The following is a 12,287-nucleotide window of genomic DNA, read 5'->3' on the forward strand; positions in this document are numbered from 1 at the left end:
AGGGAGAGCCAGGAGGTGATGTGGGGACACCAGGAGATCCCTGTCCCACTGGGCTGGATGAGAGGAACTGTGTTTTATACCCCTGTACTCAGCAGTGGTGAGGCCACACCTCAAACACCATGTTCAGTTTTGGACCCCTCACTGCAAGAAAGGTATTGAGGTACTGGAGTGTGTCCAGAGAAGGGCAGCAAAGCTGATGAAGGGTCTAGAGTACAAGTGTTATGAGGAGTGACTGATTGAACTGGGGTTGTTTCGTCTGGAGAACAGGATGCTGAGGGGAGACCTTTTTGCTCTCTACAACTGCCTGAAAGGAGTTTGGAGCCAGATGGATGTTGGTCTCTTCTCCCAAGTAACAAGCAGTAGGACAAGAGGAAACTGGGTCAGGTTGCACCAGGGGAAGTTTAGGTTGGATATTAGGAAAAAAATCTTCCTGGAAAGGGTTGGCAAGCCCTGGAACAGGCTGTCTAGAGAAGTGGTGGAATCATCCCTGGAGGCATTGAAAAGTACCTGTAGATGTGGTCCTGAGGGGACATGGTTTAGTGGTGACTTGGCAGTGCTGGGTTAGCAATGAGAGTTGATGATCTTAAAGGTCTCTTCTAACCAAAATGATTCACTGGTCCTATGATTTATTCTGTTGGCTTCATCACTGGTAAAAGTCAGTGGAAAGGCTCCTGTGGCTCTGAGTTTAGCTTTTCAGCTCAGTCTCGTGTTTTTAATGCACTCCTTTTAATGTTGTAGGCCTTGCTTAGAGTAAGCAACTTGGGTTTAACTTGGAGAAGGATACTGCATATATATATATATACATATATACACACTTTATATACGCTTTTTTAAATGCAGAGATTAAATAAGTTTAGGGCATCTTCAGGCACCCAGCAATGCGAATTATGGCTGGAAAAATCTCTAGCAGTGCTTGAGAGTCCTCATCTTGTGAGGAGCAAAATATGCAGGAACAGAGCAGCTGTGAACAACTTTGGAGGAGATTAATTCTTTGGGGCAATGGTGTGCAAGCTTGAAAGCTCATAGTTGGCTAGGAGATACAACCAGTTGACTACAGGGAGCTTTTAACCATAGCCAATAGGGTTTGTCTACAAATTAAAAAAAAAAAGAAGGCTCTTATTTTGCCACATTTTAGACAGCAGAGTGAAACTGGGGGCACTGGAGGTGTCTTCTCTTCATGGGTGACTGGATAAGGTAGCAAAAGAAAAGTGAACTTTCCACCTTGGGTGACCTCAAAGAGGTGACACTTGTTACCACAGCTAAGAGCCATCATCATGTGATGCTCTGCCTAAATGTGGAAACATCCCAGACAGGAGGTGACCTTGTCAGAGAACATCACTTGGTCCATCGTTGCTTGTATGCCTGTTTTGGTTCCTTTCAGCAGAGGGAACAGGCATGACAAACTCACCTTGCTGGGAGCTCTTTGCACTGTCAGCACTGGTGACTGAAGACAGGAGCAGGCTGAGCACAAACCTCCTCTACTTCTGGGAAAACACTGTCTCAAAGCAAATGAACAAACTGCCTTGGCTTTGCTAATATCTAGCATAGGTTGGTAGAATCATAGAATTGTTTTGGTTGGAATAGATCTTCAAGATCACTGAGTCCAGCCATCAACCCAACACCACAATGCCCACTGAATCATGTCCCAAAGTGCTATGTCTACATGGTTTTTGAACACCTCCAGGATGGTGACACATGTATACAGATACACACTTCTGTACTTCTGGTCCATGCAAGGTTTTCTTTGAGGATCTTAAAATACCAATAGCAAAGAAAAAAAAAAAAAATAGGAGGCACAGGGCAATTCCTGAGCTTTTGAATGGCAGAAGGGGGGCTGCTGGGGCCACTGCTAGCCCTGTGCTTGCTCGTGTGTTCTCTGCAAAGCTTTCTGTGTCTGTCTTGGCTTTCATTCCTCAACAGGACAAATCCCATAGTGATTTCATTTCAACATCCACTTACTAATGGGCCTGTCACCAAAAAAAAACCAGCACTGCTTTTGCCTTCCTGTGTTTGCCACCTGCCCCACCACAAGACAGAGCCCCCTTGTCCTGCCAGATGGGCAGGCCACGTTCCTGGCAGCTGCTGTGCTGGGTAGGGCTTCCTCCTCCCTGCAGGATGTGATTGCCATCCAACAGGTCTGCGGCGGTGCCGGAGGTGGCTGTTAGCAGATGATGGCTTCCTTGTGCTGGGGACCAACTTTCACCTGCTCGCGCTGAAAACATTGCCATGCTCCAGCGTGCAGCACTTCCAAGCTGAGATGTGCAGTCAGTCAATATTTGGGGTGGCAGATGGCTCTGCAAAGTATTTTGCTTACAGCAGTGAGAACTGCTACCTCCAGCAGCCCCTGCCTGCCTGCTGCAGGGATTTTTAGTTTACAGTGCTGAGGCTGGCCCTGTTTGGTAGACTCCACGCTTAGTCCCTCCCAGAGACAGAGCAGCATCCAAATTTTATTTTGCCCACAGTGTGTGTTGGCTGAGGTGTTGTTGCAGCCTCCACGTTTGGATGCAGACAGCTTGGGAGAGCTTGTCTGCTGTTGAAGAGAGTGAGAGGGCTGGAAGGGACTTTTCAAAGTCTTGCTGGTGATCTGCAGGGGGCACTGACCTGAAACCATCCCATTTCCAGCACTTAAGGAGCCTTTGTGGGGTGGGGAGGTACTATAGGGGAGTCCTGGGTGGATATTTTCACCTGGTGCATGTATTGGGAACGTGGAATTATATTAGATGTCCTCTAATCCTGTGCAAAGACCTGTGTCCTCCATAGCTTGAAGGATATGGACGTCGCCTCCAGGAGCAGTGAAGAGGCAGAAGTGCAAGTGTGGTCCCCCTGACCACCAAGAAGCAACTAGTGATGGAGCTGGGATCAGACGTGGGCATTATCAGTGTGAACTCATCCCTCCATAGGCCATGGTCACAGCAGCCCTGCTTCTGATGCATCCTTGGGCTTCAGCAGTTCTTTGAGTGGGGACCTTCACCTTTCAGCCTCTTTCTAGCACAGAAAGAGCTCCAGGGTTGTAATCTTCAGGTGGGGTTTTCAGCCTCCCCTGCAGAGCATCACCAAATTTAATATTCAGTAAGGCAAAGCTCAGCATTGACAACTGACTGCTTTATGTCTCACCTCTGGCTTCACCTGCTGCCTTCTCCTCCCTCTGGGGAGAGGGAGGACAGGCAGACTCAATACCAGGCAGCGAAAACAAGACTTCATCCCTCCTTGACTCCTTAATTAAAGCCACAAATTGAGCTCTTTTCTTGCAATCTGAAGTGATCACATAAATAGCATTGACAGAGCTAAGCGAGCATTTGAAAAGATCCTGCAGGATCAGCAGAGAGGAGCTGTGTTAACCTCCAGAAATGGGGGCTGTCATTAGGACGAAGATGAATTTTTCTTCCTCACTGAACACAGAGCTCAGCCTAGATGTGGAAAAAAGTCCTAAGGTGTACGCAGCTGGTGATTTCTTCCCTCTGCACCAGAGCCTGAGGGTCACATCTTTCTGCTGTGTTTTGCCTCACTCGTTGTTGGGAAGTTGTCTGTGAGCATCCTTGTGCAGGTTTCAGGGTGCAGTCCTCACCCAGTCATCGTTTTGAGGGGCTGGATGCTTGGGGTGCTGGACACCAGCACTGGAGACTGCATGGCTTGTGGCACGGGCTGATCATGGTGAATAGCATGATATGCCTGTTTTGTGGATATATGCAAAGAAAAATCTGCCTTCCCACTGAGAAGACACTTGGCCATGTTCCCTAGAAATGGCTCCCCCAGTTCAGTGCAGCTTGTCAGCAGTAAATTCCCACCCCTGTTGCATTTGTGGTCAAGCTCTGAAAGCCAAGTTGTCAGGACTCATTCAGCTGAATGAGTCGTCCATGGGGATGTTTCCAGGCTGTATCCATTCCTAAATCCTATTGGAAAACACCTCCACTTTCCGCTTACCCTTGCAACTTTAATTGTGGGGTACATCACAGAGGAGCCTGAGGGATGACTGGGTAAATTGAGTTGCTATTTAGTGGCTACTGGTGCGGTAGATAAGCATAGCCATCAGCACCTCTCTCCCCGACGTTATCCATTGACTGAATAAGCTAAATTCTCTTGGAGTCAGCCTTGGTATTTCCTAAAGGGATGGGGAGGCTCTTATAGGAGTGGCAGGAGACAGAGAGTTATTGTTAGAAGCTATTTACCCGAGAGGAAGATACTGCTCCTTGCTGAAATCTTATGTTGTACCATGAGAAGTTCCAGTGAAGGCAGAGAGCTTCATCTGGTGCAAGATGCCATTCAGGGCAAATCTGAATATCACAGTTGGCCTGAAGTGATTTGTGCTCACTGTGGTGCTTAACATTTGATTTCCTTTTATTACTTCTTTGCACACATGGAGCTAATTTGAGAGCTGCTGTAAGCCACAGGCAAAGCCACTGAGTTCAGTAAAAGTAACCCAGGAAGCAACTAGGGACATCCTGGAGCCCGCAGCCCCAAGGAGCTGGGCTGGTGTTTGGCACTGAGCAACTCCAAAGCATCAGCATGACTGCGTGCTCCTGGTGTTGGAGGGTATCAGACACCACATTCCTGTTGTTTCCAGCTGTAACTCAGCATCTGTGTGGGGTGTTCTTGAATTAGTGCTTTCCTCCCCGTCTCCATAGTGCTGTGACTACACAGAAGATGTGGCTTGCTCTTGAACTGGAGTGGTTGCTTCCCTTGTGCATAGGCTGTGAGTTTTTTCCGCTGTGAGTTTTTTCCACTGTGATGGGGAGCACCAGACCGGAGGGCTTTTCGAGTTTCTTTAAAGCATTTCCATGCCACTAAGTTCCAAGAGGATTGAACCTCACACCCCTGAGTAGCATTGCATGTTGTGAAAGGCGTGCACTGAATGACCATGCATGGGATTAGATGCATTCCCTTCATAGCAGGACTTCAGTTTACCAGTGCAGACCAGATATCTGGTCTTAGGCATACAGTCGCAAAATTTGCTGTCATTCTTGGCAGACAATAACCATGTATGATTTTTCTACATGTCTCCCATCAAAACAGCATCTGAATATCCCTCATATATCTCCATAAAAATCTGCACAGTTGTTCTAGCAAACAGCCTGGAGTGCTGTAGTCTTTTATGAGTATTAGCTATGTTAAACAAAGCAAATCTCACCATTATATTGTCTGTAGGAGTAGCAAACTTCTCCCATCAGTCTTCCTGAGCGAGAAAAGAGGGTGGCTGCTGTCTTGTTTTCATCATAGTTGTGGTTTAAGATGCTTTTGCAAAGAGCAGGACAACAGCCCTTGCCCAAAGCAGCTTCTTTTATGATAACTCCAGGTAACTTTCTTGATGTGGTTGACAGGTCTTCAAATGTTTCTGACCAGCATCTTCCTTTGAACAATTATTGAAAAACGCATGTTGCTGTGCTCTTCTGTCTCATTCTTCACAATTTCTTTCTTCGGTTTGGCAGACCCTGGTCTTTAACTTCTCCTGTCATAACCACAGTGGGAAAAAGCTCAGGACAGTCTCCAGCAGCATGGCGTTGAGGCACTCAGCTTTTGAAATGTTGGGAGGCTGATCTAAGGGAGGAAAAAAAAAAAATCTGATTAGCTCTGCTAAAACAAAACAACAACAACAAAAACAAACAAAAAGAAAACAAACACCTTTGTTTCTTGCTGTGGGATCTGGCTGTAGCCTCCTGGGCTGCAGCTCCTCCACATCACAGCACAAAGTCACGTAGCTTCCTCAGGTGCTGGATGTTGTCTCCAGCAATGCATTAGCTGTCAGCTCCATAAAATCCTGAGGTGGCTGGAACACTCCCTGGTGACTTGTGCCGTTCCAGAGAAAATGCCACTTGTCTGGGGCCTATTTTCCACTAAATTTCATCCTTGCAGTGTCCATTTTCGAATGCATCTTTCTCCTGGTTAAGCCACAGGTGCAATGCCCACTGCATCCCATTTCGGACAATCAGGGCCCACTTTTCCAATATGAAGGTGGAAGAAGTTTAAGTGGGGGGGTGGGGAAGGGGGAGGGGTGTCTGACTGGCAGCAATTGTGATTTAAAAAAATTGGATTTCAGAGAGTGGGAATTTCATTTGAATTATCACAAATGAGTTGTGGAAATTTTGCCATCCATTAGAAGCCACGTTTTTAAGGGGTGAGGATAGCAGACAGGGAGAGAGGATGCAGAAATGCTCCATCCAGCTCGCTGCAAAAGTTTGCAAAAGAAACCATTTCACTCTGGCAGTGCAGAGGTGGCTGTTTTGAGAGAGCACTGGGGCAACAAAAGTTCCAGAGCAGTGGTAGTGTTGGCCTAATGAAAAGTACAAAGGTCTGAAGAATGTCCCAAAATGGCAGCAAAACATCTCATAGGAGGGCAGGTGTCAGCAGATCCCAATGCAAGGTTTTCATCCATTTTGCTAACAGCCAAGAATAAGGGAAACAAAGCTATGTCCTGTAATTTCGCCCTCAGTTCAGTCTCTGGATACAGCTCCTTCTGTAGGTGTGTGCTCAGGTGTATCTGGCCAGCTCAGGGACACTCAGTGCTGCTTCACTGAGGACTGGTTTAGCCACCCCCTGATTTTCTGTTAGTCATAGAGGCACTTGCCAGGTCCTTCCTGGCTCAATAGATGCCAGATGTCAGAGGGGCAGATTGTGTTTAATTACCATTATGCAGAACTGCTGGGTCGGGGACATTGCTGCTGTGGTGTTGTCCCCAAAATGCGTGATTCCCTCTCCGTTGGGGGTCTCAGACATTTGAGTGATGCTTTTGGTGCATCACTTCATCATGGTGTCTGCTTTCTGCTTCTCAACTCTGACAGCAGTTGAGCTATTTAGTGATTTTTTTTTTCCTGCAAATGGGGAAGATCAAGAGGGGGAAGGGACTGGGAGGAGGAGGGAGGGCAGCTGTGGCTGTGATGCAGCAGCCATGGGATGGACAGGTAAGCTGGATGCAAATGAAAATGATCTTTTCCCCAGTTTGCAATACCCCATCAGCCACTTCCCATTTGTTTGTCCTTGGCTGACCATGGCCCATGCGTACTTGTCCTTGCAGTGTTTCAGTGCAGGGATGCAGCCAAAACCCTATGAAGGGGCCCCAAACTCAAACTAGCTGTCCCACCTGCGAGTGAGAAAACATGCCAGCTCCCATTGCTACCAGCCTCCCATGTTTGTTTAGCCACAATGCATGGGCCAGCAGTGCTCTATATCTGCCATCATGCAGCACCCAGAGAAGGCTGTGTCTGGAGAGGTGTGTGGATGTCAGGGCAGTATTGGCTGCTCAGAGGAGATGATTCACAGGGCAACAAGAAAGGAAACAATCTTCCCCCTTTCCTTGCCACCCTGATTTCTAGAGGAGGCTTCTTGTTTACATTTTAATAAAAAGCCTTTTAGCACTAGGAGCATGGAGCATGCTGCTGTGGGGAAGTTTCCCATGCTGGACATCCAGCAAGTAGTCTTCTGATTGCATCCTATTAAAGGATAGGCACTTACTTCATTTTCACTTGCAGCTAGATACAATTATTGGCATTTTCATTGCATTTGAATCCTTGGTATTTAACAGCAGCAAATGAGCCAACCTGATGGTGAAGCCCTTGCTGGGTGTTGTGTTCACAATTTGATGAAGCAGAGAACTAAAATCTGTGGTGAATAGCATAGACGGTGACTCAGCCAGTGCAGAGACCCAAAAGCCCTGGGAAGTGACAGCTCCAGTGGCTTGCCAGGGGGATACAGCAGTTGGGATCACAACCTTTCCAACAGGGATTGGGCCTTCTGGAGAGACACCAACTTCAGAAATCTTCGTCTCATGATCTGAATGGATCATGACTTTTTCAACTGCATACATGTGAAAAACACAAATTACATATAATGTGTGTGTGTGCATACAGAGAGTTTGGCTTTTCTCTATTGCTACATGTCTTGGCTGGTAACTCCAGCTTTGAAGTTCTTTGCACTACGGAATCAGAAAGGTTAGGGGACCTTTGACAATTGTCCAGCCCAAAACTCACCTCAAATCAGACTTAAAACATCTCCATGCCCCTTGCACTGCCAGCAGACCAGTGTAGCCTGAACTCTAGCTCAAAAAGTGGTGTTGCATTTCTTTGTATGGAGCAAAAGCCTGCTTCTTTTGGCATCCTGACGGATTCACGTGCTGGCCAGGCAAAGGAGGAGGTCTGTGTCTTTCATGGGGAGACACAGACCTTCCCAGTGCCACAGCTAACCTTCCCAGCTCCCACCTGTGGAAGGAAGTGTAACCCTTGGGGTACACACAGTCAACCCAAATTCTGATACAGGAACCATCAGACCCTTATGTTGTGACCTAAGATGCATGTGAAAAGCTGCCACACAGATTACACGCATTTGAAGAGGTCTTTAATACAGGTGGAAGGTCACGTAAACACAAACAACATTAAGGTACTGGTTTGGCTCAGCAGGATCCTGCCTGCATCTGTTTAAGCCCAGCCCGGTCAAACTCATCGCCTTTTGAGCTTGAAGATAGGATCCTTAGTAAAGTCAAAGCTCTAATAAATCAGTGAGGTGAAATTAATACTTCTCTGAGACTATAAAATGTGAGCCCCCCAGCTTGCCCTGTTTCCAGCCATGCAGGGACCCTGTTTTCCCTCCCAGACAGTCTTCAGCCTTATTTTAAGCACTAACAACTTGCCTGCAATTTTGTGTCTGTACACACTCATCTTTCAAATGCACCTCATGCACCAGAGGCATGGATTAAAACCAGTGGCCAGCCAAGGGGTGACATTTCAGAGCAGCATTCAAACCACAAGACACTTTCAAATGTCTTCGTGCTTTCCTGATGCCACAAATGCAACTGCCTTGATTTTTTTTTCCCCCATGTGTTGCTGGTTCTGTCATTAATTCCTGATGTTAACTGAAGCAAGAACAAGAGAGGAGGAGAGAGTCTGCAGAGGCACAGCTGGGCAATAGAGTTTTGTGGGGCTTGCATGAGAAGATAAGATTCTTGCTGTCTTGCTGTTCACTCTGATATTCTGTAATAAAGAAGCCAAAACCAGTACCAATAATGAGCAGATTAAAGGAATTCAACCCAAACCATTCTATGATTCTATGAATTGCCCTTGAGAAAAAAAGAAAACAAGAAAAAAACCCATGAACATATTTTATCAGAAATCTTATTTGAGAGGTAAATTATTTTATAAATTTGACGTTATAAATGATTTGTGGTTAATAACCCCAAGCTGTGGTGAGGGGTCCTTGGGGTTACTGGTCTTTCTGGCAGAGTTGCTGTCATCCTGGGTGGGTGAATCAGCTCTGGTCCCTGCAGCTCAGTGCAGGCTCAGTGGGCTAGAGAAATGAAGGCTGGTCTCTGTCCTGATGCTTGTCTTCATGGTCTTGTCCATCTCACAGCCAAATTTTGGGAGCAAAAGCTGCTAAACTGGTGGGCAACTGGATGGAAAAAGCCAGGTTCATTGATGGGTCATTGGATGCTATTTGTATCAGGGGCTGGGTACAGAAACAGGATGAGGAAAGTTTTCAGGCCGTTTTGGTTTTTTCCCTTTAGTATCTGAGGGAAGCAAAAAAAAAAAAAAAGAGAGAAGTGATTGGCGTGGGACAAAGGCTTGGCAGGGAGCAGGCTGGGAGCATTGCTGCTGATTTTGGCAGCGGTGACGTTCTGGCCAGAGCACAGCGAGGGGCTGGGGCTGAGCACTCTGCCTGCTCCCAAGTGCTTGCAGCAGAGCTGCTACACCCCCATTTGAAAACAAAGCAGCACTGATTTCTTTTACTCCCCTGTGTTTCTTCAGGTCCAAACTGCTTTGCAGGCACCACGATCATTCCCGCCGGCATCGAAGTGAAGGTGGACGACTGCAACATCTGCCACTGCCACAACGGGGACTGGTGGAAGCCAGCGCAGTGCTCCAAGCGCGAGTGCCAGGGCAAGCAGGCTCTGTAGCGGCACTGCCCCGTGCCAGTGGCACCCCCAGCCAAGCAGCCAGCTGCTGCTGCTGACAATGACAAAGGAATGGCTTCCATGCTGCACACCTGTCCGACCTCCCGAGAGCTGCAACAGGGTCACCAGCAAAACCTGCAAGGGTTCACACAAGCAGAGGTTTTTACTCACGGGGAAGGGCCTCCCTCTCCTCCCCCCCCCCGCCCCTCCTCTTCTCTTGCTTCACACACTACGTATCCAGTATCTAGGTATCTACTCTGCTTTCATAATTATCAGTGCTTGGTAGGGATGCTGTGGTCAGCTTTGGGGAGGAAAAGAGAAAAACAACCCATGCACGTTCTTGGACTGGTGATGCCTCCAAGACACTGACTGGTTCACCACTCTCAGTTTCTACAATGTGGACCCAGGGTTTTTCACTTTTATTTATTTAAGGGTTTTTTGCTACTGTGATTTTTTTTTTTTAAGCCTCTTCCTAAGCTGGGGTCATCAGGGCAACACAGCTGTGAGTGAAGCGATGAATCATTTTCATCGTGTCTATAAAGAGGAGGCTGAGTAAGGATGGGAGGGAGGTAGAAATCAAAAGGGGAGGAAGGGGTTGAAAATAAAAACCCATCTGAAATGTAGCCTGTGGAAGGACCAAGGTAGATGCACAGGTATATGAATAGACACCCAAGACACAAGCTGTATCTGTGTTATGCTTTCTCCACTGAGTGGGGACAATAAAATTAAAGACACCTACACAGTCACCATGACGTTGATCAGAGCATGAGCCAACACCATCTGCATGGACAGGTAAGGCTTGCAAGTCAGCACTGGAAAGGCACCAAGAAAGCAACATCTTCCCTGGGTTGTGTCTTTGTGATGCCTGGCTGGGCCATGGGTAGTGGAGCAGAGGGAGGAGTGTCTCTCCTGTGCCCATCTCCACTGGCTCTTGGGCTGAGCAGGTGCTGATGCCTTGCCCCAGCCTGGCTATGCCAGCACTGAGGGTGCTCTTGCTGGAGCCAAGGGCATTGCTTCATTGACTCCAGCAACATCAGGACTCAGCTGCTATGAGTCAAAATATCCAATCCTCTTCCTTTGCCAATTGGCCTTAGGGAGGTTTCCAGACATCCCATCACTGTTCCAGCACTAAACTGGCTCAGCTGGCAAGTAAGGCCCTTTGCTGCAGCAGAAGGGAGCTGCCCTGGCTCTCTTCCATTCCAGGGAGTATCCAGACTGCTAGGGATAAAGCAGCCAGGGTGCACAGGGGCACTGAAGATGGACTGGCCATGTCCACAGGAATCGGCTCTTGCTGAAGTGTCTCTCTAGAAAATGGCTACATGCCTACCTGCTTGGAGGAGAAGTCCCTGTGGTCCCCACTGGCAGCTGAGGGTCCCCTTGGGCTTTTTGGCATCTCTTGCTTTCTCAGGCTGCAGCTTCCAAGAGATACTATGAGAGAAAAAACACCAGTGTACTTTCCCTGCTCTGAATGCCCAGGTGAGCACAGGAAACTTTCCCATCACCACCCCCACTTGGTTTGCTGCTGTTTGGTCATGGCTGTGAGGGTGATGATGCTCATTTTGTTCAGGCTTCGGTCCAGTGGCTGCTCTTAGCAGTGGCAGCAAATCCTCCTTACAGCATCCTCCACCGACGGATCGGCGTGGTTGGTCTGGGTTTATGCACACTGTTGCCTTTGCATTTTTGTTTGTTCCCTGTTTTGGGGTTTAGGGGAGGACAGGGCGGGTAAGATGAGCACTAGTGCAGTGACTGCTGTACTTTGGCTAGCATTGCCTTCCTGCAGGTTGAACTGGTGTCATTACAGAAGTCATCGCCACATTTCTCTGTAAGCTGTTGCCTGTCGATGCCTATCCAGTTTCAAAATCTTCAAACAATAGTGTGCCTGAAACTAGTGAGAAAAAAAAATCTGTAAAAAATGGGGAGGGGGTCTAGAAACAATATTTGATGTGTAAAAGACTATATTATTAAAAAACTATTTTGTTAAGTATAAAGTGTGTGAACCAGGAAAAGCCACCAAAATTATATATTTGTGGTGTATTTTACTCTGCTGATTGTCATCCCCTCAGGCTTCCAGTTCCTCATCCCTTGCTCCAGCCACCAGCTCTCTGCAGTGTTGGTGAGTGCAGCTGGGGTGGCTGGAGCAGCCTTGGAACATGTAGATAGGCCTGAGAGTCCTATGGATGGGATGGGTTACACAGGGAAATCCTCAGCATTAAATCAGCTCTGCCTGGTCAGAAGATACCAAACTGGGATTCCCTTCTGGGGAGCCATTGTGGACTGACACAGCTCCCAGGCTCTTGCTTTAACCTCCATCTGGTTTTACCTTTTACTGGTGCCATTTTATATTTGATGCCATTTCCTGAAAATGGAAATTTGCTTTCAGTTCACAAACTCCATTTGGTACCTCCAGATGCATCAT

The 12,287-nt window shown here is 47.5% G+C and overlaps 1 protein-coding gene across 1 annotated transcript in view; it reads left to right on the forward strand.

Moving 5' to 3' along the window:
- VWC2L (von Willebrand factor C domain containing 2 like) overlaps window positions 1-9,874 on the forward strand; it is a 50,275-nt gene extending 40,401 nt beyond the window's left edge. Inside the window, exon 3 of the mRNA XM_054381357.1 lies at window positions 9,726-9,874. Within this exon, the coding sequence (XP_054237332.1) occupies window positions 9,726-9,874 (149 nt within the window). The remainder of the gene's footprint in view (window positions 1-9,725) is intronic.
- Window positions 9,875-12,287: the final 2,413 nt, after the last annotated feature.

Source organism: Indicator indicator, chromosome 5 (genome assembly GCF_027791375.1).
Source record: "Indicator indicator isolate 239-I01 chromosome 5, UM_Iind_1.1, whole genome shotgun sequence".
In the NCBI taxonomy this organism is placed as follows: domain Eukaryota; kingdom Metazoa; phylum Chordata; class Aves; order Piciformes; family Indicatoridae; genus Indicator; species Indicator indicator.